This window comes from Carettochelys insculpta, chromosome 2 (genome assembly GCF_033958435.1).
Source record: "Carettochelys insculpta isolate YL-2023 chromosome 2, ASM3395843v1, whole genome shotgun sequence".
In the NCBI taxonomy this organism is placed as follows: Eukaryota; Metazoa; Chordata; order Testudines; family Carettochelyidae; genus Carettochelys; species Carettochelys insculpta.
In genome coordinates this window covers 213,342,169-213,367,314 of record NC_134138.1, presented here as the reverse complement: position 1 = coordinate 213,367,314, position 25,146 = coordinate 213,342,169, and the positions used below count along the sequence as shown (strand labels likewise).

General features: G+C 44.7%; 1 protein-coding gene across 7 annotated transcripts in view; it reads right to left on the bottom strand.

The window, feature by feature from the left end:
- Positions 1 to 22,755: 22,755 nt before the first annotated feature.
- Positions 22,756 to 25,146, bottom strand: part of ANKRD28 (ankyrin repeat domain 28) — a 200,592-nt gene continuing 198,201 nt past the window's right edge. For all 7 annotated transcript variants that reach the window (XM_074984527.1, XM_074984528.1, XM_074984526.1 and 4 more), the window contains one exon: positions 22,756 to 24,728. In XM_074984527.1, coding sequence (XP_074840628.1) covers positions 24,442 to 24,728 — 287 coding nt within the window. In that variant the 3' untranslated portion in view covers positions 22,756 to 24,441. The remainder of the gene's footprint in view (positions 24,729 to 25,146) is intronic.

The following is a 25,146-nucleotide window of genomic DNA, read 5'->3' as shown; positions in this document are numbered from 1 at the left end:
CGAGTCGCTGCAGTGACTTTTAAGCTGTGTCTGCATGGCCTCTCCCCTTTGGAAAGGGCATGCAAATGCAGCTGATCAAAATGCAAATGAGATGCATATTTAAATAGCTCACGCTTCATTTGCATAAGTGATTTTCAAAAAAAATCCATGTAGATGGGGTTTCTTCAGAGGTGGGGGCACTTTCTTCCTGAAACAAAATAGGAACGGCTGGTAGGTGATTGGATCCATCGCACAAACCCCTCCATCCCCCAGCTGGTGGCCACAGTACCCTGCCCTGGTTCATCTGCAGTGACTTAATGCTTTTTTTAACTCCTGCATCCTGCTTTTAAATCACGGCATTGCTTTAAAAGCCCACACGACAAGCCCACCCATCCCCTCCGGCTGGTAAGAGATTGGACCCACAGCCCAGCTCCCTTTCCCCCCGGCTGGCAGGTGACCAGACCTGTACCACAGCCCGCAGTGCTCAGTGGCACATCCCATCCAAACAGGGGATGGAGCGCTTCCACATTAGACTTCTTGTGGAAGGCTGAGCTAGAATCTGATTTCCCCCAGGGGATGAAACTGCCACAGACTTTTACTAGCATTAGGAATGTACAAAATTACCCCTCAATGGCTTTACTCCTTGTCAGGAGACTCATTTAACTCTCCCACTAAGCCAGAAATTCTATCATTGGCCAGTCCATATCGATATGTTTTATAAATGTAAAGTTCATACAAATCTGAAGAATCCATCTCCATAACGTCTACTAAATGCCCACAAGAGAGACACTTGTTAAAATCATTAGGAAGATATTTCCCTTCACAGAGTGATATTTCAGGTCCCTAGAATATCTGATGTCTGTCTGAATTATTAATAGATCTTAAAGGGAACTTGCTCTCCAACTTTGTCATGTCCAGGAACAAATAAGGGCTTTGCCTGGCTCTAGTACCTGCCCAATAAAGGGTGTTCTCTTAGTTGTCTTTATTGGCTTGAATCTTGAAATAAGTAGGAAATCTTGTTGAACTAATGTAGTTCATTTTCAGTTACCTCAGGAGTAAAACGTCACACATTTTATCATTTGAGAGTGAATTTGTGAATTCTTTTTATTGCACTTGCTTAAATGTGCACAACTACTAATCTGATACTTCCACTAGCGCTTTAACGAAGACAAATGAGACTAACAGATGTCTATGCTTTTTAAAAGACAATTTAATGACATTGCCATTTTAAAAGATCATTTAATGACATTAATATAGCCCAAAGCACATGAGGCATTGTAATGATTACTCTCTTTATAATGAAATACACAATTGCTTTGAGGATTCCTCTTTCAACCAGGGTTGAAATGGCTAAGAAATGAAAACAAGCCTAGACTGTCAGCACCTCCCTTCTGCATCATATAAAGTGAACTAGAATGCACTGGAAGCTTGAATATTGCTTTAATTGATGTTAGACCCTTAATACTAGGAGATAGGGTGAGTGTGCAAATTCTCAAAACAAAGATAGGTGTACCTTCATGAAGATATTAACTTTTTTGTCTTCACAGCTGGTTTAGCTTTACCTTTGCTATCCTCTGCCTGTTCTGCCATTGAGGACTTTTAAGATCGTTCTTTATCTGGACCCTCTCCCTTGATCTTGGTGACATGGGTGTCCCTCCTGGGAGCATGAGACTCCCTGCAGCATTGCTCTCAGGTTCATTGAAACACACAAGTCCACTCACCACGATAAGGTGATGATCCGGTTGTTGCTCTCTCCCCCACAGCCCTTCATCATCTTAATTGCATTCTCTGAAGCATACGAGAATCTCAGCCTCACGCTGAAATCCAGCATTGTCTGAGCTGTGCATGCTCCGCTTTAACCCACCTGAAACAAAGGGTCTTCGAGAACTGGGACATCTATCCCAAGACAAAGTTCCTTGTATATGCAGTGTTTTTTTCCAACTCTACTGTATGCATGTGAAACCTAGACAACATGCAAATGTCATTTGAAGGTACCTGAACAATATCATCAGTGCTGCCTCAGGAGAATCCTAAATATCTCTTGGGAAGATAGGCGCACGAACTAGCATCTTGGAAGAGTCAAACATGACCATTATCATTCATCAATAACTTCGCTGGACTGGTCATATGGTTCAGATGTCTGATCAATGCCTCTCAGAACAGATTCTGTTTTCCAAATTGGAGAAGGGCAGAGGAGCATTGGGAACCAGCGGAAGCGATATAAGGACATGCTGAAGGCACACATGATAAAGTGCAGCATCAGTGTCGACACTTGGGAGAACCTTGCCCATGACCATCCCCAGTGGAGAATTGTGATCTGTGTGGGGGTGGCACAATTTGAGAGGTCCTTCCACCTTGCAGACAAGGAGAGGTGGAGAAGAAAAGAGTCAGAAACTGCCCTGCGCCCCTCCAACAGTTACTAAAACCTGCCACTTCTGCGATCAGATCTGCAGCTCCCGAATTGAGCTAATCAGCCATCAATAGACTCACAAATAGGAGGGTGACATGAAGACACCCTACCCATTAGAGAGACTGCCAAAAGAGAGATACTTTTTCGTTTTTTATTTTAAAGATAAATTCTGAAGCCAAAAAGAGGTTTTTTTTCCCCCTTTGCTGTTCCTATCTCGTACAGAAAAGCAACTTCAGGTTCGCTTTAAAAAGTTGACTGATTTGTTTTCGAAATCAGCAGCAGCAACCTCAGGCCCTTCCACAAACTGTGAGGGAAGGAGATGCTCTTTCCCAAACTGAAATTTTAAACTAGGAATTATCATCCTTTCTCAGCCTCTCCCCAGGCCAGGGGGAGCTGTAGTTCAATGACTGCCATGGGTGTTATTACTGTTCGGTTCTGCCAGCTAAAGGGAGGGAGTAAGAAGCGGATACTCCAAGGTATGGAAAAAAAATTAGATCCCATGGTGGAGTCCAACATTAGGCAAGCCCTTCTCACCATTATATTACTATAGAGATGAATTTAGAATAACTTTTTTCAATAGATACAGAGTTTTGTATTTAAACGTTTGAATGTTGATTGGCTCTTGCAGTTAAAAGTTCTGCAATTTGTTTGATAATGAATATACTGTATATACTCATTCATAAGCCTTTTTTTTTTGTTTTAAAACAATGAATCAAAGAGTGAGTGTTGGTTTATGAATAGGCCAGTAAACGTTGGATCGCAGCCTGTCAGAGTGAGCCTCTGGTGCTCCCAGATGTTGTGCGTACCTGGAGCATCATTAGTCATGGAGCCCTCCAGCTCCCACTGGCTGTGCTTTGCCACTCCCTGCCGACAGGAGCAGGGGGAAGCGGCAGCCAGCACATTCCTCAGCTTGTGCTTCTTTCCGCAGCTCGCATTGGCAGGGACTGGCAACTGCAGTTACTGAGAGCGGAAGAGCTCCATGCCTGCTGACACTCTAGGAACACACAACATCTGGGGGCACCAGCAGCTTACCCTGACAGGCTGGGATCCAATGTTTACCAATCCTGCTGTATTTTAAAATTTGGAGTCATAAGAAACACATGAAGTTTTAGTAGATTTATTTTAATATAATCTAATGAAAAATCTGTTTATAATAACTGAACAAATATGTATTCACATACCTTCAAAATCACCGTCTATTTTAAATACCCGTTTACTGATTGTAAAGGCTCATATCATTCTAATGTACTTATTTAGAAAGACTTAAAAATCCCTCAAAGATGGAATCAGTTTCCAATTCACCAAACAGTTCACTAAAGTCAGTTTCAGACACAGCTGCTCCTGCATTGTCACCAGATGTCAGCAACGTCATCTTTCAGCTCAGATTCCTTAGCCTCCAAAGTGCCATCGACAAATATGGCGTCTCCTGACCCATGAAGCACTTTTCTAACGTAGCATTTTCAGAATGATTTTTCTATAATTTCTGAGGAAATGGTCTCCTAAGCATTTTTGACCCACTGGGTGACCAGATTGATTTGGGGCTTCATTTTGTCACCTTTGCCATGCTTGAGCACATCCAGTCAGATCACATTTTGCGTAGCCTGTCTTTAAAGGGTTTGTTCAGGTGGATATCAAGTGTCTGTAAGCCTCCAGGTATTACAACCCAAGTACTTTTTTTTTTTTTTAAACACGTTTCACTTTGTGTGCCCTGAATATGTCCCAAACAAGCATAGCAGGTTTCTTGAGAACTGCTCCTGGTCTCTGATTCCACACTTTTTCCAAACATTCAGTTGTCCCACTATCATCATCCTTTCATCTTTTTCCAGGTGCACGTACGATGACACCCACAGGAAACTTCATGTTTTTGGGCAAGGTTTTTCTTTTAAAAAATAAACAGGAGGGAGCATTGATCCATTGGCCAAACATGATAAAACCACCATAAAATGGATTTTTTCCCACTGGCCAGTGGTTTTAATTAAATCTTTTTTCACCAATGACAATTACTGTTCTGTCGCTGGGCAGATCAGTTGTCATTTGTGTCACAAACAGGAAATACGGATGTAACTGCTCAAATGCATGGTCCTTTCAATGTTTGTAAGAAACCTTAGGAAAGATTAACTTTTTTTCTTCCAGATCTCTTGGCAGCTTTTGTGCTATCTTTGTTGACTGATGAAGGCAGAGCTCATGGATGTTCATGAAGTGAGTACACCAACCTGCTGATGCTACATTGATGACTTTATTGCCTTGTATTTGTCATCTTTTCAACATTTACAAAGCATGCAGGTGATTTCTAGTTCTAGGGACAAGATACCCATTTTGTTGACATTCAACAACGCAATCCCTGAGATCCTTCTCTAGCCCAGTCAATGAAGCATACCTCATTGGACATTTTTTCTTGCTTCTTGGCTTGTCTCCTAGTGTTGTATTTTTTTGCCATTCTCTTGCCTGCCTCTCCTCAATACAGAAGTCACAACCAGCAGCACATTTATTGCTTGCTTCTGCATATTCAACAACTAAATTTGGACGTTTCATTATAAGCAGATGTTTTCTTTTGATTTCATCATTGTTCAGGTTAAATGCTAGTATGAAAAATCCTAGTAAATAATTGTTATGGATTTTGTAGGACCTCATCTAGGCACGTCACCTGCTTTATTACTGCCAATCTATTGTTTTGGTCATTTTAAAGCAGCTTTGTAGATTGGCATGTCTGTGGTGATAAAGGCTATTTAAAATTTTATTACAGATTCTATCTGTTCTGCACGTTACATTTTTAGATTGGCTTGAGTCTTAGGAGGTCCAGTAGTTGACATGCACAAAGAGATCAAATTACACCCCAGGAGACTGACACCAGTGCCATAGCACTATTGTTCATTGTATTTTTCTGATTGGCTTATAAGGTCTGGCATTTTGTGAAATGACTGGGTCAGATTTCATGCAGAACTGCAGCACCACTCTGTTAGCATTCATTTCAAACCAATCTACTCCCTTAAACAAAGTCTTTACAATGTTAAATGGCTGCAATATTGACATCAATACATTATTTTACAATCAATACAAATACCATATGTGTGATAAAAGTACCAATAGTTGTTATCTAATCCTGTAGAAGAATGATACTAGGAAAATCAAACAGCTACCACAAGGAAAATTTAACTTTATGGAAGCACCGGTTTTACGAGGGCATAAATGATATCAATATCCATACAATTTATTTGTGTTAATACACTGTACTTCTTTGATCTCAGTTGTAAAACAGCAAATATTCAACTTAACTAAAAATAACATGTTAGCACTTTTTAAAAAGAAACTACTACAGGGGTCAGGAAACTTTGGCTCCCAGCTTGTCAAGGTAAGCCACTGGCACACCAGTCATTTTGTTTACCTGGAAGTGTTGGGAGGCACAGATCCCCATAACTCCCTGTTGCTGTTCCCAGCCAATGGGAGCAGCAGGAAGCAGTGTGGGCTGAGGTGTAGTACTGGCCACCACCTGTTGACTGGGAACAGTGAACTGCAGACACTGGGAGCTGTAGGGCTTCATGACTGCTGATGCTTCAGGTAAACAAATGGGCTGGGAAACAAAGCCCTGAAATCCAGGGTTGCCTTATGAAGGAGTCAGAGCCTTTTTCATTTTTGACCCTCCCCCCGCACTTCTTTTTTGGTAGGAGTGGTGGGCTTATAAATCAATGGGCTAATGATTTCCGTATACACAGTAATTAGCTTTACATTTTTTATACCTGATTAACTTATTCCATGATATTTATTGACTTCTGTTGTCAGCTTGTAAAAGAGAGGTCTGTTTATGGAATTCCTTTCTATCAGATTTTGCCCAAAATACTGCCTGTAATTTTATTAAAATTGTGTTTGAATCTTGATTTGAGATCATTATTGCCCAGCTGTAGCATATATTTCTGGCACACTCCTTACAACATTAAAGTATCATATCCTTATTATAGAGGAACACAAGAGGAGAAGTGCTAACAGCTGGAAAATTATGATTTGGGAATTTAATGAATCACATAGGCAAAGGCTTCTGAAACTAGAATAGAGAGTAAACAGGGTTAGTGGTGCTGCTTAATCATTCAAAAGAGCAGAGTGAATTAACAGAAGCAGAAAGAGCCAAGAGAGGATGCATGCAGTTTTGTAGTTAATATTAGCTTTTGTCTTTTGATATTAAGAGAGAACTATATATGTTAACGTATGTATTCTTCAATTTAAACCCAGACTTTTGGGGCAGGGACAGAGTGTGGGGGAAGACAGACTGGTTAGCTAATATATAAGATTCTCTTTTTTGGGTTACTGGTTTAAATCCTGCCAAAGCTAGGTAAAAGATCTTCTCATCCATGGCTGATTGATGACAATGTGTGAAATGAGTTGGTCTCAGATTTAATGGCAGATATGTACATGATCAGGGCCACCACATGACAGGCACTTTTGTAGCAAGCTACAGCAGAGACCAGTGGCAGAAAAATGGCTCTTACACTAAGCACCCACTTCACTCTTAAAAAAAAAATAGTCTTGGCATTTTTGGTTAATACAGGCTGGTGGGAAAGCTTGCACAGCCATCCACAGTATTGCACTAGTTCTGCGGAAGAAAGAAAAAAGGTGTCTCTAGGTCTGTCAATTTTACTAGCCCTAAAACTCAAATAATGCAGGAGACCATGACCTCCGGCATTGTGAAGAATTATCTATAGGAAAGAGAAGTTACTCACCTGTAGTAACGATGGTTCTTCGAGATGTGTCCCCGTGGGTGCTCCACAATAGGTGTCGGGCTCGCCCGGCACTGCAGATCGGAATTCTTCAAGCAGTTTCTATTGGATCATGCATGCGCCGACACGCGCCGCTCCCTTGCACGCCCCCGGCCATGTGCGCGATCCGGTCCCTGCCAGTTCCTTGACCAACCGCCTCGGATGCTCCTGAAAAACACCAGACAGAGATCCGAAGCGGGGAGGATGGGCGGGTGGTGGAGCAGCCACGGGGACACATCTCGAAGAACCATCATTACTACAGGTGAGTAACTTCTCTTTCTTCTTCGAGTGGTCCCCTTGGGTGCTCCACAATAGGTGATTACCCAGCAGTAACCCAAGTAAGGAGGTGGGTAATCGATTTATGTGCAGCTTGCCCCCCGAGAGGACTGCTGTCGACAGATGGGTATCCTCCTCGAATACCCGATGCAGGGCATAATGCTTGGCGAAGGTGTTGTAGGATGACCAGGTCGCCGCTCTACAGATGTCTTTTAACGCGATGCCCTTGAAGAAGGCTGTTGACACCGCCACCGCCCTGGTAGAGTGAGCCCTAGGCGGGGCCAGCAAAGGGGTCTTTCAAAGCTCATAGCACATTTTTATACAGGACACAATGTGCTTTGAAATTCTCTGTGAAGAGAGGCCTTCCCCTTTTGACCTGGGAGCAAGACACACCAGAAGCCTGTCTGTTTTCCGGAAGGGCTTAGTTCTGTCTATGTAAAAGGCCAACACCCTTCTCACGTCTAGGAGATGTAGGCGCACCTCCTTGCTGGAGTTGTGAGGCTTTGGGTAAAAGGAGGGTAAAACTATTGGTTCGTTAAGATGGAACTCCGAGGAAACTTTGGGAACGAAGGCTGGGTGTAACCATAAGGTTATCGCCTCCTTTGAGAATACTGTGCAGGGCAGCGTTGCCATCACTGCCACGAGCTCGCTCACCCTGCAGGCTGACGTAATCGCAAGGAGGAAGGTTGTTTGCATCGTAAGGAGTCGGAGGGGTACCGTGGCTAATGGTTTGAAGGGTGGTCCCGATAGTGTGCTGAGCACCAAGTCCAAACTCCACGACGGCGGAAGCGGTTTTCGAGGGGAGTACAGGTTTACCAGCCCCTTCAAGAACCTTGTGACGATAGGGTAGGCGAATACAGTGGACCCTTACTCTGTATGCCGAAAAGCTGAAATAGCAGCGAGGTGGACCTTTAGCGAGGATAGAGAAAGCCCGTCTCGTTTGAGGTCCAATAGGTATTCTAGTATTACGGTTATAGGAACGTCAAGGGGAGCTAACTGTTTGGCAGAACACCAGGCTGTAAATCGAGTCCATTTCTGTTCATAAGTCCTCCTGGTGGAGGTCCTTCGGCTACACTTCAAGACTTGTTGTACTCCCTCCGTACATGTGCTCTCTAAGGCGCTGAGCCATGGATTAACCATGCTTGTAGGCGCAGTCCCTGAGGGTGCGGGTGCACTATGGACCCCTGAGCCTGCGCGAGTAAGTCCGGCGCCACCGGTAGGGGGAGTGGTGGACGATCCAACATGCGTAGAAGCAAGGGGAACCATTGTTGCCGGTCCCAAGTTGGAACTATGAGTATCATACGAGCTCTCTCCCTTCTGGCTTTTTGCAGAACCTTGTGGATAAGTGTTGTGGGGGGAAATGCGTAGAGTAGAGGGCCCTTCCATGAAATCATGAATGCGTGCCCCAGGGACCCCCACCCTATTGCTGCTCTGGAGCAGTACTGGGGACACTTCTTGTTGTACTGGGTGGCAAACAAATCGACTTGGGGAAACCCCCATGTACGAAATATGCGCTGTAGCAGGTCGGAGCGGATCTGCCATTTGTGCGTGAGTGCGAAGCGCCTGCTCAGCTGATCTGCCTTCACGTTGTGGGCGCTAGGCAAGTATGAGGCTTTCAACGTTATGTTGTTGGCGATGCACCAGTTCCACAATCGGACTGCTTCCGCATATAACGCACGGGATCATGCCCCTCCTTGTCGATTGATGTACAACATAGTGGAGAGATTGTCGGTATTGATCCCAACTACCCTGCCATGCAGGTATTCTCGAAAATGTCTGCATGCGTTGAACACTGCTCTGAGCTCCAGTATGTTTAAGTGCAGTGTCTGTTCCACAGGGGACCAAAGCCCTTGTGTCACCTTGCTGCCAATGTCCGCTCCCCATCCTATGTGGGAGGCGTCGGTAGTAAGAAAAATAGAAATTTGTGGTTGGTGGAAAGGCACCCCCACTAGCGACACTACCCTGTGGACAGTGTGGGATGCCAGTTTGTAAACACTCGCCAGCCAATGCTGCAGGCTTTGCATGTGTAACCTGGCATTCTGTACCACAAATGTCGCTGCTGCCATGTGCCCCAACAGTTGCAGACACGTTAGGACCGGCACCGTGGGGCTGTATGTCATGACTTGCACCAGGGAGTTGATGGCGCGGAAGCGGGCGTCGGGCAAGTATACTCTTGCTGTGATAGAGTTTATGCGTGCCCCTATGAACTCTATATCTTGCATGGGTTTGGTCTTTGACTTTGCGAGGTTGATAACTAGGCCCAGCGAAGTAAACGTGTTCGTGGTGACGTGTATCATGAGTAGAACCTCTGCCTTTGAGGCCCCTTTCAGTAGACAGTCGTCCAGATATGGGAAAATAAACATCCCCTGTCTGTGCAGGTAGGCTGATACCACTGCCAGGGTTTTGGTAAAGACTCTGGGTGCCGAGGATAGGCCGAACGGAAGAACTCTGTCCTGGAAATGTTCCCCGCCGACTGTGAAGCGGAGGAAGCGCCTGTGTGCCAGGTGGCTTGTTATATGAAAGTAAGCATCTTGTAAGTCGAGGGCTGCAAGCCAGTCTCCATCGTCCAGTGCTGTAAGTACGGAGGCAACTGTGATCATCCGAAAGCATTGCTTGCGCAAGTAACGGTTGAGGCCCCGTAGATCCAAAATCGGCCTCCAGCCTCCTGTTTTCTTCTCTGTTAGGAAGTAGCGTGAATAAAAACCTTTCCCTTGGAATTGTTCCGGCACTCTTTCCACCGCCCCTATGAACATGAGGTGATCTACCTCCTGCTTCAGGCTCGCCTCGTGGGCAGCGTCCCTGAGATGAGGCCGGGTGGGAGGCTTCGTTGGTGGAAGTGACTGGAAAGGGATCGTGTAACCCATGGCTATAACTTCTAGCACCCATTTGTCTGTGGTGATCTTTTGCAATTGGGAGTGGAACGGTTTGAGGCGATGATGGAACATGAGATGAGAATGGCATTGAGCAATGGTATTGATGGTGCAGCCCCCGACATACCCATCAAACTTGCTGTTTCTGGGCCTGTCCCGAGGGTGTACGGCTTTGTTGAGAATGTCGCCTGGGAGCCCTGTACTGCTGCTGCTGGCGCCCTTGGTCGTAGCCTCACTAATATTGAGCGCGCTGTGGTTGGTAGGCATAGCGTCTTTGCTGAGGATAAAATTTCTTTTTCTTGTATGGGGGAGTATAAATACCCAAGGTCCTAAGTGTGGCCCTCGAGTCTTTGCTGGAGTGGAGGACCAAGTCGGTTGAGTCCGCAAACAGCTTTTGCTTATCAAAGGGAAGATCCACGATCTTCGCCTGTAGGTCTCTGGGGATACCAGACGTCTGGAGCCAGGATTCCCTACGCATTACCACTGCTGCAGCTGTTGAACGTGCCGCTGTGTCCGCCACGTCCAGGGCAATCTGGACTCCCATCCGCGACGCCACATAGCCCTCTTGGACAATTGCCTTTAACACTGGCTTCTTGTCCTCCGGGAGTGAATCCATGAGGGGAGTGAGTCTAGAGTAATTGTCAAAGTTATGGTTTGATAGATGTGCCGCATAATTTGCCATTCTCAATAATAGGGTAGAGGAGGAATAGACCTTCCTGCCAAACAGCTCTAGCTTCTTAGCATCTTTATCCGACCCCCCCGATTTGTACTGAGACATCTTTGACCTCTGCTGGGACGATTCGACCACCAAAGAATTGGGTTGCGGGTGACTGAAGAGGAACTCCATGCCCTTGGCTGGGACGAAGTACTTCTTATCCGCTCTCTTGTTTGAAGGCGGAATAGAGGCCGGAGTCTGCCATATGTTAGTGGCTGACTCCATAATGGCTTTGTCCAGTGGGATAGCAATTTTAGATGAAGCCGGGGGTCTCAAATTTTTCAGGAGTTTATGGTGCTTCTCCTGCACCTCTGCTATTTGAATGTCCTGCGTGAAAGCTACTCTTTTGAACAGCTCCTGGAATTGTTTAAGGTCATCCGGAGGGGAGACATCCCTGGGGCCATGGCCTCATCTGGGGAGGATGAGGAGGAACCGCTAGGGTAAACCTCCCCCAAATCCTTTGGCTCCCGAGTTCGGTGATATACTTGCTCCCTGGAGGACTGTGAAGGGAAGTCTCGGGATTCTGGACCTAATTCCCCTGGGACAACTGTGTTCCCATCCCAGAGCGAGAGTGTACACGGGAGTATTGACGAGTAATAGGAGAGGACCTGCCCCTGGATCTAGACCTGCGGTGTCTGTGTTCAGCATGATGAGGATGACCATAGCAGCATGGGCAAGGGCTTGGTGATGGAGACCTGGACCACGATCGGGGAGTGTACCCATGATGTCTGGGAGAGCAGGACCTCCGCGACGACATAGATGGTGGTGAAGCCGGTTTGTGATAGTACTCAAGGGGATCCATGCCCAAAAATGGTGAAGGTGGCCCGAGCCACGGCGAAATTGGTTGGAGGAACGGAGAGGGAGGCCCGAGATAACCCGGTGGAGTTACAGCCCTGCGGTGTGGCGTGTGTATCTCGAGTGGGGGCGGGGCTGGGTGATAAGGGCAGCGCAGCCCTGCCTAGAGATGGACTAAGGTGCCGAGTTTTTGCTTTTGCCTTGCTCCTCCCCTGTGGGGTGGGCGCCACCCCCTCCCGTTCCAGGGATCTCGGCCCCATTGTTGGCGCCGCGCCTGGGACCGTCAGCGGCAGTGCCACGCGGGTAGCTTCCTCCAGTGCCGATAGGCACCGTGCCGGGTGCCCCTGCGCCATCGGCGTCGCGGAAGCCGGTGCCGCATGCGTCGGTGCCGCCGATTCTGGTGCTTGCTGCGCTGGCACTCGCGGCGCCTTCCGTGCTGTCTGTTGTGTAATCGGAGGCTCGGCCTTTGCCACGTGCGCTGCTGCGCTGCCGCTTTCATGAGCTCGTGGCTGGGGGCTCTGCGTTCCGCTCGTCCTGCTCGCTGGGCCCGCTGGCAAGGATCGAGCCGGGGAGAGTTTCCTCCTCTTCTGCACAGAGGGGGTCAAAGACGCCGCCTTCCTTTTATGCGACCCAGAGGGCCCTTCTGTGTGAGGCTTCTCCGGTGGCTCAGGCTGAAGGGCCTTATCAAACAAGATCATTTTGAGCCTCATCTCTCTGTCTTTCCTGGCCCTGGCTGTAAGCTTAGCGCAGTGCGAACACTTCTGGGTAACGTGCGACTCTCCCAGGCAGCGAATGCACTCACTATGCCCATCAGAGGCCGGCATAGCCTTGCGGCATGACTCTCACTTCTTAAACCCCGAGGAAGACATTGCGGTGAGTCTTTACTGTTAATAGGGTACTTAGCCACTAATAAGTGCTTTCTAACCCAAAATAACATTCACGGCCTTTAGGGCAGCGGGCAGCTTAACAGCCTTGTTGCCCGCCCCTCTCTCCTTCGTTCCTCTTCTCTCTGCTGTCTAATATTCTCTCTCTCTTTCTTTTTTTTTTTTTTTTTTTTTTTTTTAAAATAGTGACAAAATTAACGAACTACACATAAAAAACAACTCTCTTATCTGTCTCTGGCTTTAGCCGGAGCGGATTCCGTCTGCAGCCGATGGCGACTGAGAAGGAACTGGCGGGGACCAGATCGCACACATGGCCGGGGGCGCGCAAGGGAGCGGCGCGCGTCGGCGCATGCGCGATCCAATTGAAACTGCTAGAAGAATTCCGATCTGCGGCGCCGGGCGAGCCCGACACCTATTGTGGAGCACCCACGGGGACCACTCAAAGAAGAAGTTAGACTTTCCACAGCTGCACACTATCAGAGCCTTCCTTTTGCATTCTCTGTTTCAACTACAGTGTAATCTCCTCTTTCTGTTCCCCATTGATTAATAGATAGGTCAAAACCAGGGGAAAAATATCTTCTCATGATAAAGAAACCCTGATATCAGAATGTTCTGTCAAAAATGCTAGCTCTAAAGAATTATTTCAATATAATTTTGTCTTTGATGGGAACAAGAAATTTGTTTTGCTGAATTATTGCAATATATATTTCATCCAAACTGCTAAAATTTCTGGGATAAAACAGGCAGGGCATTTACAACTGAAAACAGAGATTGGCCTGAGGAATTTGAGAACGAGAGCGCTATTTGAAAAGCTGATACTTTATTGTATTTGACCAACTGCCTTTGCAACAGGCTCACAACTACCCTAGGCTATGTTTATACTACAAAAAACACTGTGAAGTTGCTTACTTCAAAGTACAACTTCAAGTTACTTAACTACAAGTTAAACATTGAAGTAGGTCACTACTCCATTCCCAGGACAGGAGTAAGGACTTTCAAGTTGGGCGCCCAACTTCAAAGTAAGGGAAAAAAAAATGTGCATAGACTCTCTGCTGGCTACTTCAAAGTAATGCCTAACTTCTAAGTTAACTGTGGCTCGTTCCTAGTGTAGATACACCCATAGAGTGCAAAATTTTCTCATTATGTAGACTTTTAAACAATATAGGAACATTGTTCACCATCTTCCTACAAGTTCACTGCTCCACCATTGGCAGCTACTTAGGAGCTGGCAACAAGGAAAAGACCACTGAGCCATTGAGGTCCCTAGTCAGCCTGATGTTATGGATTGGCCACTCTTTTGTGCCTGGTTATGCTACCTATACCATTATTTATATTGTAGTAGCACCAAAAAGGTGTTTAATGTTGTATAAACAAAAGGCAATTCCTACCCTGAAAAGCTTAAAAAAATACATTACCTCCCACCCATCACAGGGAATAACATAAGGCAAAGCAGTCACAACTGTGTTTATACACATTTTGCTAATTTCACATCTGTATAGTTGTGTGTTTTATAATGATTTCCAGTTACTTAGCCACTCACTGGCTAAATTCTCCAGTTGCATAGCTTTTGAAGGCAGGGAAGGTAATGAGCTGGGTGGCCCTAATCAGGAAGAATCTTCTAAGGCTGCAGTTACAGGCAAAGCAGAGAGCATTGTGGCTGGTATGCTGGGGGTGGGGTGGGGAGGGGGGCACACAAAGAACCTAGTGAAGAGCTTTGGTTGTGTCGACAGCAGCTGCATCTTATAGAGGTTGTGGTGAAAGCAACAGCAAAATCTGGACACAGCCTAGATATCACAAGGAAAGGAAAAGAGACACCTGTTACTGGGGTTCCTATACAGCCGGAGACACCAATGAAGTCTCTGTTTTGGCCATAGCGACCCCCGGCAAAGGACACAAGTCAAAAGAGGACAGATGAGATTTGTCAAAAGTGACTTAATTTGGGGTCCTCAAAAGTGTTCCCTGTGAGTTGAGCGCTCGGGCAGCCACCCAAGAGAGATTCAAATCCTGCCCAGCTGATGAGGAGAGCACCCACATTCAGCAGCGTGTTTCTTCTGGTGGGACACATCTGCACATGCCTTGATGAACATAGTTTTTCCACACCTGATGGAAGAAGATAGTGGGAACACTGGTCGTGAACACGAGACACTTCCATTTTCAGAAAAAGCCTCCAGCCTCTAGAGCAGGGGGGAGCCAACTTTTTATGGCAGGCCCCACTTTTCACCCCTGCAATTAGCAGGGCCCTGTCCTTGCTCCCCCCCGCTGACCCACCCTGCCACCAAACTGAGAAATTTTGGTTATATTCGTATGAAAAAACCCTTTCAGCACATGCAAGAAAATAAGTAGGTTGAATGTAACAACTTGATGAGTCAGTATATAACTGTGACCACACAGAAACAGTTCAAGTATTTCAACGGCTTTAATGCATGGATGAGCCTGAGGCCCAGCAGTCAATGCTGCTGCGCCCTCGGGAAATTCCCTCCCCCCTGCCCCCTGACACACACACACACACACACACCTTGAGCAGCCTGGCTCTAGAGATCAGACATGATTTCAAATTGGGGACCCAAGAATGGAAGCACCACCACAATGTCCGTTTTGAAAAGTCTGGGCAGAATACACTGCACCAAAAGTCACAGGCAACGTTTTGTATTGAGGGTGCAAATTCTACATATGGGCTACGTCTACACTAGCCAAAAACTTTGAAATGGCCATAGAATCATAGAAGAGTAGGACTGGAAGGGACCTTGAGAGGCCATCGAGTCCAGCCCCCTGCCCTCATGGCAGGACCAAGCACTTTCTAGACCATCCCTGAAAGCCATCTATCTAACCTCTTCTTAAATAGCTCCAGTGATGGAGATTCTACCACTTCCCTTGGCAATTCGTTCCAGTGTTTGATCACCCTGACAGTTAGGAACTTTTTCCTAATGTCCAGCCTGAACCTCCCCTGCTGCAATTTCAGTCCATTGCCTCTTGTTCTATCCTCAGAGGCAAGGAAGAACAAGTTCCCTCCCTCTGCCTTATGACACCCTTTTAGATACCTGAAAACTGCTATCATGTCCCCCCTCAATCTTCTCTTTTCTAAACTAAACAAGCCCAATTCTTTCAGCCTTTCTTCATAGGTCATGTTCTCTAGACCTTTGATCATTCTCGTTGCTCTCCTCTGGACCCTCTCCAATTTCTCCACATCCTTCCTGAACTGCGGTGCCCAGAACTGGACACAATACTCCAGCTGAGGCCTAACCAGCGCAGAGTAGAGCGGGAGAATGACTTCTCGTGTCTTGTTCACAACACACCTGTTAATGCATCCCAGAATCATGTTTGCCTTTTTCGCAACAGCATCACACCGTTGACTCATATTTTAGCTTGTGGTCCACTATGACCCCCAGATCCCTTTCTGCTGTACTCATTCCTAGGCAGTCCTTTCCCATGCAAATGGCCATTTCGAAGTTTACTAATGAAGTGCTGAAATACATATTCAGCACCTCTTTAGAATGCAGGTGGCCGCGGCACTTTGAAATTGACGTGGCTCGCCCAGACAGGGCTCCTTTTCGAAAGGACCCCAGCAACTTCAAAGTCTTTTTATTCCTATCTGCTCATAGGAATAAGGGGACTTTGAAGCAGCCGGGGTCCTTTCGAAAAGGAGCCCCGTCTGGACGAGCTGCGCAGTGGCGAGCCACGTCAATTTCAAAGTGTCGCAACCGCCTGCATGCTAATGAGGCGCTGAATATGTATTTCAGCACTTTATTAGTCAACTTCAAAATAGCCATTCGCATGGCCATTTCGAAGTTTTTGGCTAGTGTAGCCACAGCCATGGTGTGATAACAGCAAGTGGCTTTGATCTTAGCAAACAAAAAGCCAAGCCAAAACCAGCTAAGGTAAACACATCTTGGCACCCACCTTTTATTAATTATTATTATTACTTATACAAGAAAATAAAACCACTCATGGCTTCTTGGGGAAAGAAATCGTTCCCCAGGAGCTCAGTCTTTGTGTTGCTCTGGTCCTTTTTCAGTCACCTATGAACCATGAAGTTCACCTTTGTGATTCTTAGTAACTTTTGTTCAGTTTATTAGAGGAGGGGATGTAGCTAAAGGAAAAGTTGCAAGTCATGAATTTTAAAAATGACTGCTTAAGACAAAAATCTAGCTTTCATCTTTTGAATGCAGGATTGGTAAATTGGGAGGTTATTTGCACAAACAGAATACACAGAAGTACAGGAAATAAAAATATTTGTCCTCCTTTAATATTTACAAGACTAGGACCTTATGTCCACACACGTGTGTGTGTGTGACAATTTCTTTTGTCAAATGCAGCATCACTCCAAAGCCAAAGTTCCCCTGAGCTGCTTGGGCTGCTACAGATAAGATATCATTATGTTTTTTCTTCTTAGCAAGGCAAATGTATTTGAGCAGCTGCAGTTTCCAATGGTCCTTTGAATTCAGATTAGCCTTGGTGATAAATCCCAGAAGGGTTCTTGGGTAAAGTGTGCTGTAATAACCATGTATTATTAATCTGTACATTGAGAAATTATATTAACAAGACATAGTACATAATGTTCTTTTCTGGAAAGAATTGCTTAATTTGTGCCAGGGCTAACAGCCAGCACCTCTAGGCTTGGCAGTTCATAATATTAGCCCCTCTGAGCTTGCCATATGAGTTAGGAAAGTAAAAAGTTGTTTGAACTCCAGCACCTCTTTAATTACAAGTCAAGCACTTTAAGTCTCCATTCAGACTACAAGCTTTGGAAACAAGTTTGACTCAAACATAATTTATTGAGTCTTGAGAAAAAAACACTGAGGCAGCTACCTAATAAGAAGAGATATGTTCAGGGCTGTGGGAAATTGTTTTCCACATCCACTGCCAGCAGGACAGGAAGTAATCCTCTTCATCTGCAACAAGGGAGATTTTGGCCTGGTCGACTCTACGAGTTTAGGTTGAACTAAATTGCATTAGGTTGGTTTTGTTAAAAGAAGTCCACGCCGCCAAGCCCATTCTGTGGACTTCGAGGGCTGCTAAGATTGATTTCAGTACTCCTGCTTTTCGCAAGTAATGCTAAATTTGACCTTGAATGACTGACGTTAGGGTAGCACAGATGGAGCACTGTAAAAGCTAATGTCCTTGGCTTCCTGGAGGTGTCCCACAGTTCCCCAATGTAACTGCTTAGGCCACCACTTTCAACCTTGCTGCTCTCTAGGTGCACTGGAAATGACCCCAGGAAGCTTGAATTTCATTTCCTGTTTGGCTAACATGGTGAGTGGAGTAGGCAGCACACCTCAACAGCACATCTGGCTCGGCATGCTCAGTCACAGACAAGCTCCAGCATGGAGCATACAGGAGCTCTTTGGCCTGATTGCTGTGGGAAGGGATCAGTCTCTGCTGGCAGAGCTATGGAGCAGCTGAAGAAACACTGATCTCTATGCCAAGATCACACAGGGCATGGTGGAAAAAGGAGGTGCCAGGGCTGTCCAGCAGCGGCACATGAAAATAAAGGTGTTCAGGCAGGTATACCAGAAGACAAAAGAGAAACAGATGGTCTGGGTCATTGCCACAAACATGTCCTCTCTGTGACCAGCTACCTGGGATTCTGGCGGAACCCAAACATTGTCCCAAAATCTGCTGCATTGTTTTTATCCAATCACATACTGGGAGCCTAACCCAGAAAACGGGCAGCAGGAACTGTGGGACAGCAACCTTCAGTGCACTGCTGTCAAGGTCATAGCTGCCCACCCCACTGGGAGTGCACTCTGTGAAACTCAAGTACCCACCCAGGACATGCAAACACTCCGCTCAAGCTTCAGGAGCTCCAGCCCCACAAGGTGGTGGGGAGGAAGGTACCAAAGATCAGGGCTTAATCCCAAGGCCAGATTAACTCTTCTTCTGGAGGGCCTGAGTCAGCAACCAAAAGAGCAAGAAAATACTTTTCTTTTTTGAATCTAGTAAAAACCTCACTAATTCAAGAGCCACAGGGCATGTGAATACGAGAGGTCCTTAATAAATGACGTCAAACCGCACTTTTTGTGACCCGTTTTAAGAACAGTGCACACATATCGCACAATGCACCACACATATTAAAAGGGAAAGTTTCCAATGTTTCGAGATCATACATCATTTGCTATTTAGGTACAAGTTGTTCATTGTTGGGATTTTCACTGAACTATCAAAATAAGGAGGTTTTTGGTTTTTTAACTTTGCAATTACAGCATCAGGAGCCATAAAGAAGTCCTTCAGGAGACACAGGTTGCAGATCTTTGCCCTAGGTTCAGAGGTGTGGCCAAAGTGAGGGATTTAACGTGCAACAGGGGGCAGTGACTGGTGAAGGTGCAGAGTCTGGGAGGGGAGGCAGAAGTGGGGCGGCAGAGCAGAGTCTGGGTGGAAGGGAGGGTGCGGGTGCGCGGTCAGGGAAGGATGGGGTGCAGAAGCAGGGATAGAAAAGGCAGGAGTGGGACAAGGGTGTGGGGTCTGGGTGGGAGTGGTGTGGAGGTGAGCTGAGAGTGGGGGGTAGGAGGGAGGGTGTAGGTACCAGAAGGGGCCTAGAGCACCTGGCCTGGGTGGGATGGAGGGTGCAGGTGTGGGCAGGGATTGGAGCCTCTATCTGGCACTGCCACACAGGTGGCTTTACACAGCTCTGCATGCTGCAGGGGTGTACTGCCTGAAGGCTGCCTCCTGTCACACTCATTGGCCATGATTCTCAGCCGTTGGGTTGGCAGAAGGCAGTGCCCGAAGGGAATGGTTCCACGCAGAGCTGCTTCCCCCTCCACCAGACAGAGCCCACGGGTTGCATACAGCCCCCAGCTTGCTTTGATTTGACCCATGAGGCTTAGGGCTCTTCTCCCCTCCCCCAGCAGAAAGCCAGCACTGGCCTTCGAGCCATGGCACCATTGGGAGGAGGCGGGGGCAGGGACTGAGTCTCATGGACCAAATCAAGGCAAGCTGTAAGCCAGATCCAGCCTGCGAGTCGTAGGTTCCCCAGACCTGTTCTTGAAGCTCTAAAAAGAGCATCCACAGGCAGATTTGTTTCGTCTGTTGTATGTTAATGTGTAACTTTCCACTTTTTCTATTTCAATGAGTCTTTAACCACAACAATCTATTCTTTCAACACGTGTGCATTTGTTAAAAAATTGGAGTAAGAACATATTCTTGTAAACCGTGAGCCTAATCTGATATTCAGGTATATGGTCCTTCTAAGAGTGCAGGACTGGAACTGATGACTTCTCAAGGGCCCTTTCAGTTCTATGAATTATATGTCCCCTTGAGAGTTGCTTCATCCTGATCAGCACTGACTGACTCAATCTTTAAACTCTTCTACATACGCTGTCAGTGTGGTGGTAAGTGGTCTTTGTGAAAATAAATATTAAACCAAAAGGGAGCAACTCAAAATAAATAAAATCTGTGGGCACACTGACTACTGGCTACAGCAGTTCAAGTTACATTGGAATCTTGACACTGGAAAACAAAATTAAACTATACACACAAAATAAAGGGACCTAAACTAATGGTTACATTTCAAGGAAGTTTGACATCATCATAGACAATTCTCTGAAAACATCTACCCAGAAAAACTCTCAGAGTCTAAGGAACCATTAAGAAAGGGACAGATAAGACAAAAAAATATAATGGGACTATATACACACATAGTACACCAGCACCTTGCATACTGTGCTAGTAGCCCCATCGCAGAATAATTGTATTATAATTACAATACATTTAAGTGCAAAAAATCAATTAGCAGAATGGAGCAGTTTTTATATGAGAGATTTGAAAAAATGGACTCTTCATTGTACAAAAGGGACAACTAAGATGGGGGTGGGATACGATAAAGATGTTTAAAATCATAATTGGCGTGGAGACAGTGAACAAGGAAGTGTTATTTAGCCTTTCACATAATACAAAAGATGGGCCACCCAATGAAATTAATAGGCAGAAGGTTCCAAACACAGTGAAATACTTCTGCACACAACACAGTTCACCTGCAAAATTCAATTGCCAGGGGATGTTGTGAAGGCCGAAAAAGTATAACTAGAGTAAAAAAGAATTGCATAAATTCCTGGAGGATAGGTCCGTCAATTTCAGGTTTAAACCACTGAAAACGTGAAATGTACCGCTGTTCAAATTCTATGTCAGTGAAATTGGCAACAACAGATGGCAAATTTGGTAGGTGTCCCTAAACCTCTGGCTGCCAGAATCTGCCACAGGATGGGTTACTTGGTAATTGTTGAGGCTATTCATTCCCTCAAGCATCTGGGACCAGTGACTGTTGGAAAACGGGATATTGGGCTAGGTGGACCTTTGGCCTGATCTAGGATGGTCCTTTTAATGTTACTAGTGGCTCACTGGAATTCTAAAATTGTAAAACTGTAAAAATGTATTTAATAGCATTCAGGGCAGATGTAGCTTACATTCAGGAATTGCAAAAAGAACACTAAATAAAAATGTTCTAAGGAACAAAACAGACATAGGCTACGTCTACACGTGAAGCCTACATCGAAGTAGCCTATTTCGATGAATAACGTCTACACGTCCTCCAGGGCTGGCAACGTCGATGTTGAACATTGACGTTGCGCAGCACCACATCGAAATAGGCGCTGCGAGGGAAGGTCTACACGCCAAAGTAGCACACATCGAAATAAGGGTGCCAGGCACAGCTGCAGACAGGGTCACAGGGCGGACTCAACAGCAAGCCGCTCCCTTAAAGGGCCCCTCCCAGACACAGTTGCACTAAACAACACAAGATCCACAGAGCCAACAACTGGTTGCAGACCCTGTGTATGCAGCATGGATCCCCAGCTGCAGCAGCAGCAGCCAGAAGCCCTGGGCTAAGGGCTGCTGCACACGGTGACCATAGAGCCCCGCAGGGGCTGGAGAGAGAGCGTCTCTCAACCCCTCAGCTGATGGCCGCCATGGCGGACCCCACTATTTCGAACTTGCGGGACGTGCAACAACTACACGGTCCCTACTTCGACGTTCAACTTCGAAGTAGGGCGCTATTCCCATCCCCTCATGGGGTTAGCGGCTTCGACGTCTCGCCGCCTAACGTCGATGTTAACATCGAAATAGCGCCCAACACATGTAGCTGTGACGGGCACTATTTCGAAGTTAGTGCCGCTACTTCGAAGTAGTGTGCACGTGTAGACACGGCTATAGGCTGTTGCCTTCAATGTGAGGTTTAGTGGAACAACGAAAGAAGGTGGTTGTATTTAGGGTTTTTTTTAGTGCCTTATTAAAACAGAACAGCTAGCAATGCATTTAAACCAACAGGCTTCTTGGAGGTCTGATGTGATCTCGTGTTACCCAGCAACATTTCAAGCTAGGTTATCAACCAACCACCCTATAAATTACTGTCCTTTTACCTCTGGAGGCCGGGGATGGGGGACCCACACAAGCCAAGATGAAAGACCATCTTGAGATAAAATTATGACATCTTGAAGAGTTAAGAGCAGAAGCATTTGTTGGTACAGATTTCAGCTGCATTCAGTACCACTGAATTCCATTCTGCTTTCATGGAACAGCAAAAACTGAAAAGCAACACTTATTCAAATATCCCAGATGTTACCTTTTAGGAAAACAAGTATGTTACTTAAGTCAATACTCTTCTTTGCAATGTAGGAAAAACTTTGTCCTAGGTGGTTCATATCATATCATATCAATCACCAGATTACTGATAAGATATGGATAGCAAACAGTGAATCAAAAGTGTGTCTAAACAATAGGCCTTTCAAATTTCCTGGGTATCCTCAAGGTGAGGCATGTAAACATTTCCTGCACACTTCTATGGCCAGAACTCCAAAGCAAATTCAGAGAACTCTCTCTACAGTGTGGAAAGACAATGCACGCAATATGCTGGTTTTGCCCATTAATCAATATTTACACACCCCCCATAAGAAAGTGATGCTTACAAGGCAACCTAGATTCTAAACAGTCATCTTCCTTTTAAAGTGACTGTAAATCTGAATTAATTTACATGCACTTTAGAATTAAAAGGACAGCAAAGCCTTTGTAAAATAAATTTTATAAATTCTAGTTGTTATTCAACAAAAGGATATTTGTAATTACTGCTCAAGTATAATACACAGATATAAATAAATTATTCATTAAATACAACGGACATCTGGGTTTTATTATACTCTGTAAAATATACAGGAATCTTGATGTACTGAAAGAGTGCAGGTAAATACAGTATTCAAGCAATCACTATTTCTATGTACATGCTCATTAATTCTTCAAAAAGCCCACAAAATTATCAAATAGATCAAAATACTGTCCCGTGTTTCCACACTTCATGTTCAGAAAACCAGCTGATAATTTACAATGGCATTAAGGTTTCCAGTTTCACAATACAAAAAGGATAAAAGGTAATTAGGATTCAGTTTATTTCTATTTTACCTGGACACGCAAGAATTCCTTGCATGTACACAAGCAATTTCACCTTAAAAATAACAGTTATAGTTAAAGCAGAACCCCATAAACGAAATATTCATTTAACAGACAAACTTCAAAGTCTTCCATTTTCAGGTGCTTCCCTCCCACCATCTACCCCCTGTAGTCTGTTATAAATAAAAAATCTCAGGGTAAATTTGTACTACACTATAGGGGCCTGCATCTTCTACTGATTTTTTTAATTGGAGCACACCACAGATATTTCTTCACAAAAGATCCAATATAGTAAATTTTGCTGACATGGAAACTTTCCTCTAAATTCACCTCTTTCTCCATTCATAAGTCCAGGATTAAAAATAAATTAATAAAATCATGGAGGCACAGACTTTAACTTACAAATTTTATGATGTAAATAAGTGGGTGAATTGTTGAAAAATCCATTCCCTATGAAATTCCAGCCACAACAGGGTGTCAGGTGATTACATTTCAATTTTTATGCAGTTTCATTCTCCGTAAACTACATGGCATATATTTAAATAAAAATATCTCAATTTAAAACCCAGAAGTTAAAAATCTAAAACTGTGCAACAATTACTGCTTCCCCCCCACCCCTTCCCTTGTTTATTACACTGTACATGTTTCACCCTGACTGCACCTTGTTAGCTTTTTTTTTAGCTATATAAAAGTATGACAAATTCATTTTTGTTTAATCTAAAAGAAAAAACAAAACTGAAAGATACATCTGCTTTTTTTTTAATGGTACACTTAATAGTACTGAAGGCTTTTAGATGATAAAAAATCATCACTTAAAACCAAATCTAAGCTTCATTTCCAGAAATAATTATGGTTTGATTAAGACAGTATCTCATTTAACGTATTCCAGTTTCCACAAAAAGGAATTTAATTAAAAAAAAACTTTTAAGTTATTTGGTCCTTTGGCAATCTGCTGCACAAACAATGCCTACTGTACCAAACTCATTTATTGCCTTCAAAATGGTTTTAGTTTTATTGATTATAGTTAAATCTAGTGTCTTTTTCGTTGTACAATAGTAGTGTTCATTTACAAAGACTAGGGTGCACAGTCTGCAGAAGTTGCTCCTGGCACCAGACTAAATGGTAATGTACAATTAAATAAAACAGTTTTGACTTTTTTTTTTTTTGCTGTATATTCCAAGTATTTTTCAGGAATTTAGTCTTTGTTTGCAAAATGTTTTTTAAAATCCTCCTAGAGTCGCATACAGATCTTTCATATACACCCACATTTAAAAAAAAAAACCAAATATTCTTCTCATAGGTCTGTCCTCTTTTGTACACAGACACTGACTGCTTTCTTCCAAAAGCATGTCTGACCTTCATATTACCAGGTTCACTCTTCAGCCACAGATGAAGCTTCTTAATAGGTCTCAGAATCTGAGTCATTAAGCTCATCCTCTTCTGTATAAGGATAGCCATCTTCCCTGCCAATGTTATTGAAACTACAATAAGAGCTATGTTCACTCCTCACAATTGGCAAGGAGTCAAAGGTGACAGTTTTTGAGGTGTTGGTGTAATGATTAATGGCATTGAATGTAAGGGAAGGTAAAGTGCTGCTTGCTGAAACAGGCATCATTGTGGCCAAAATGAGAGCTAGACAATCAGCCACATCCTTATTGGGAGCACAGGCCAAAGCTGGTGTGTAACCTAGAAATCAAAGAAAAAAATTAAAACCTCTGTTTAAAAATAGGAAGTGTACAAATTCCTCAAGGGCACTTGAACACACAGCTGTAAATATTTAAATTACTTAGATCTGCTTAAAAGGAACATAATTAAAATTCATGTTTAATTTTATAATACATATTTTTGTAACGTTTTGCTATTAAAAAGTATCACAATGTCTGCCTGCTGGTAACAGTCTCTATATAGGTACCTTAACTAAACAGGTTACAGTATATCATATAGGTAGCAGGAAAGAAGATCAGGAAGAAAAATAAATTGAGGAGGATTTAGGAGAGTAGGATTTCATTGCTTTCATTTTGACGAGTGAAGGCACTTCAAAGTGCCCGCAGCTACATGCCTGTCGGCACTTCAAAGTTTGATGCTTCAAAGTTGCCGTGGGGAG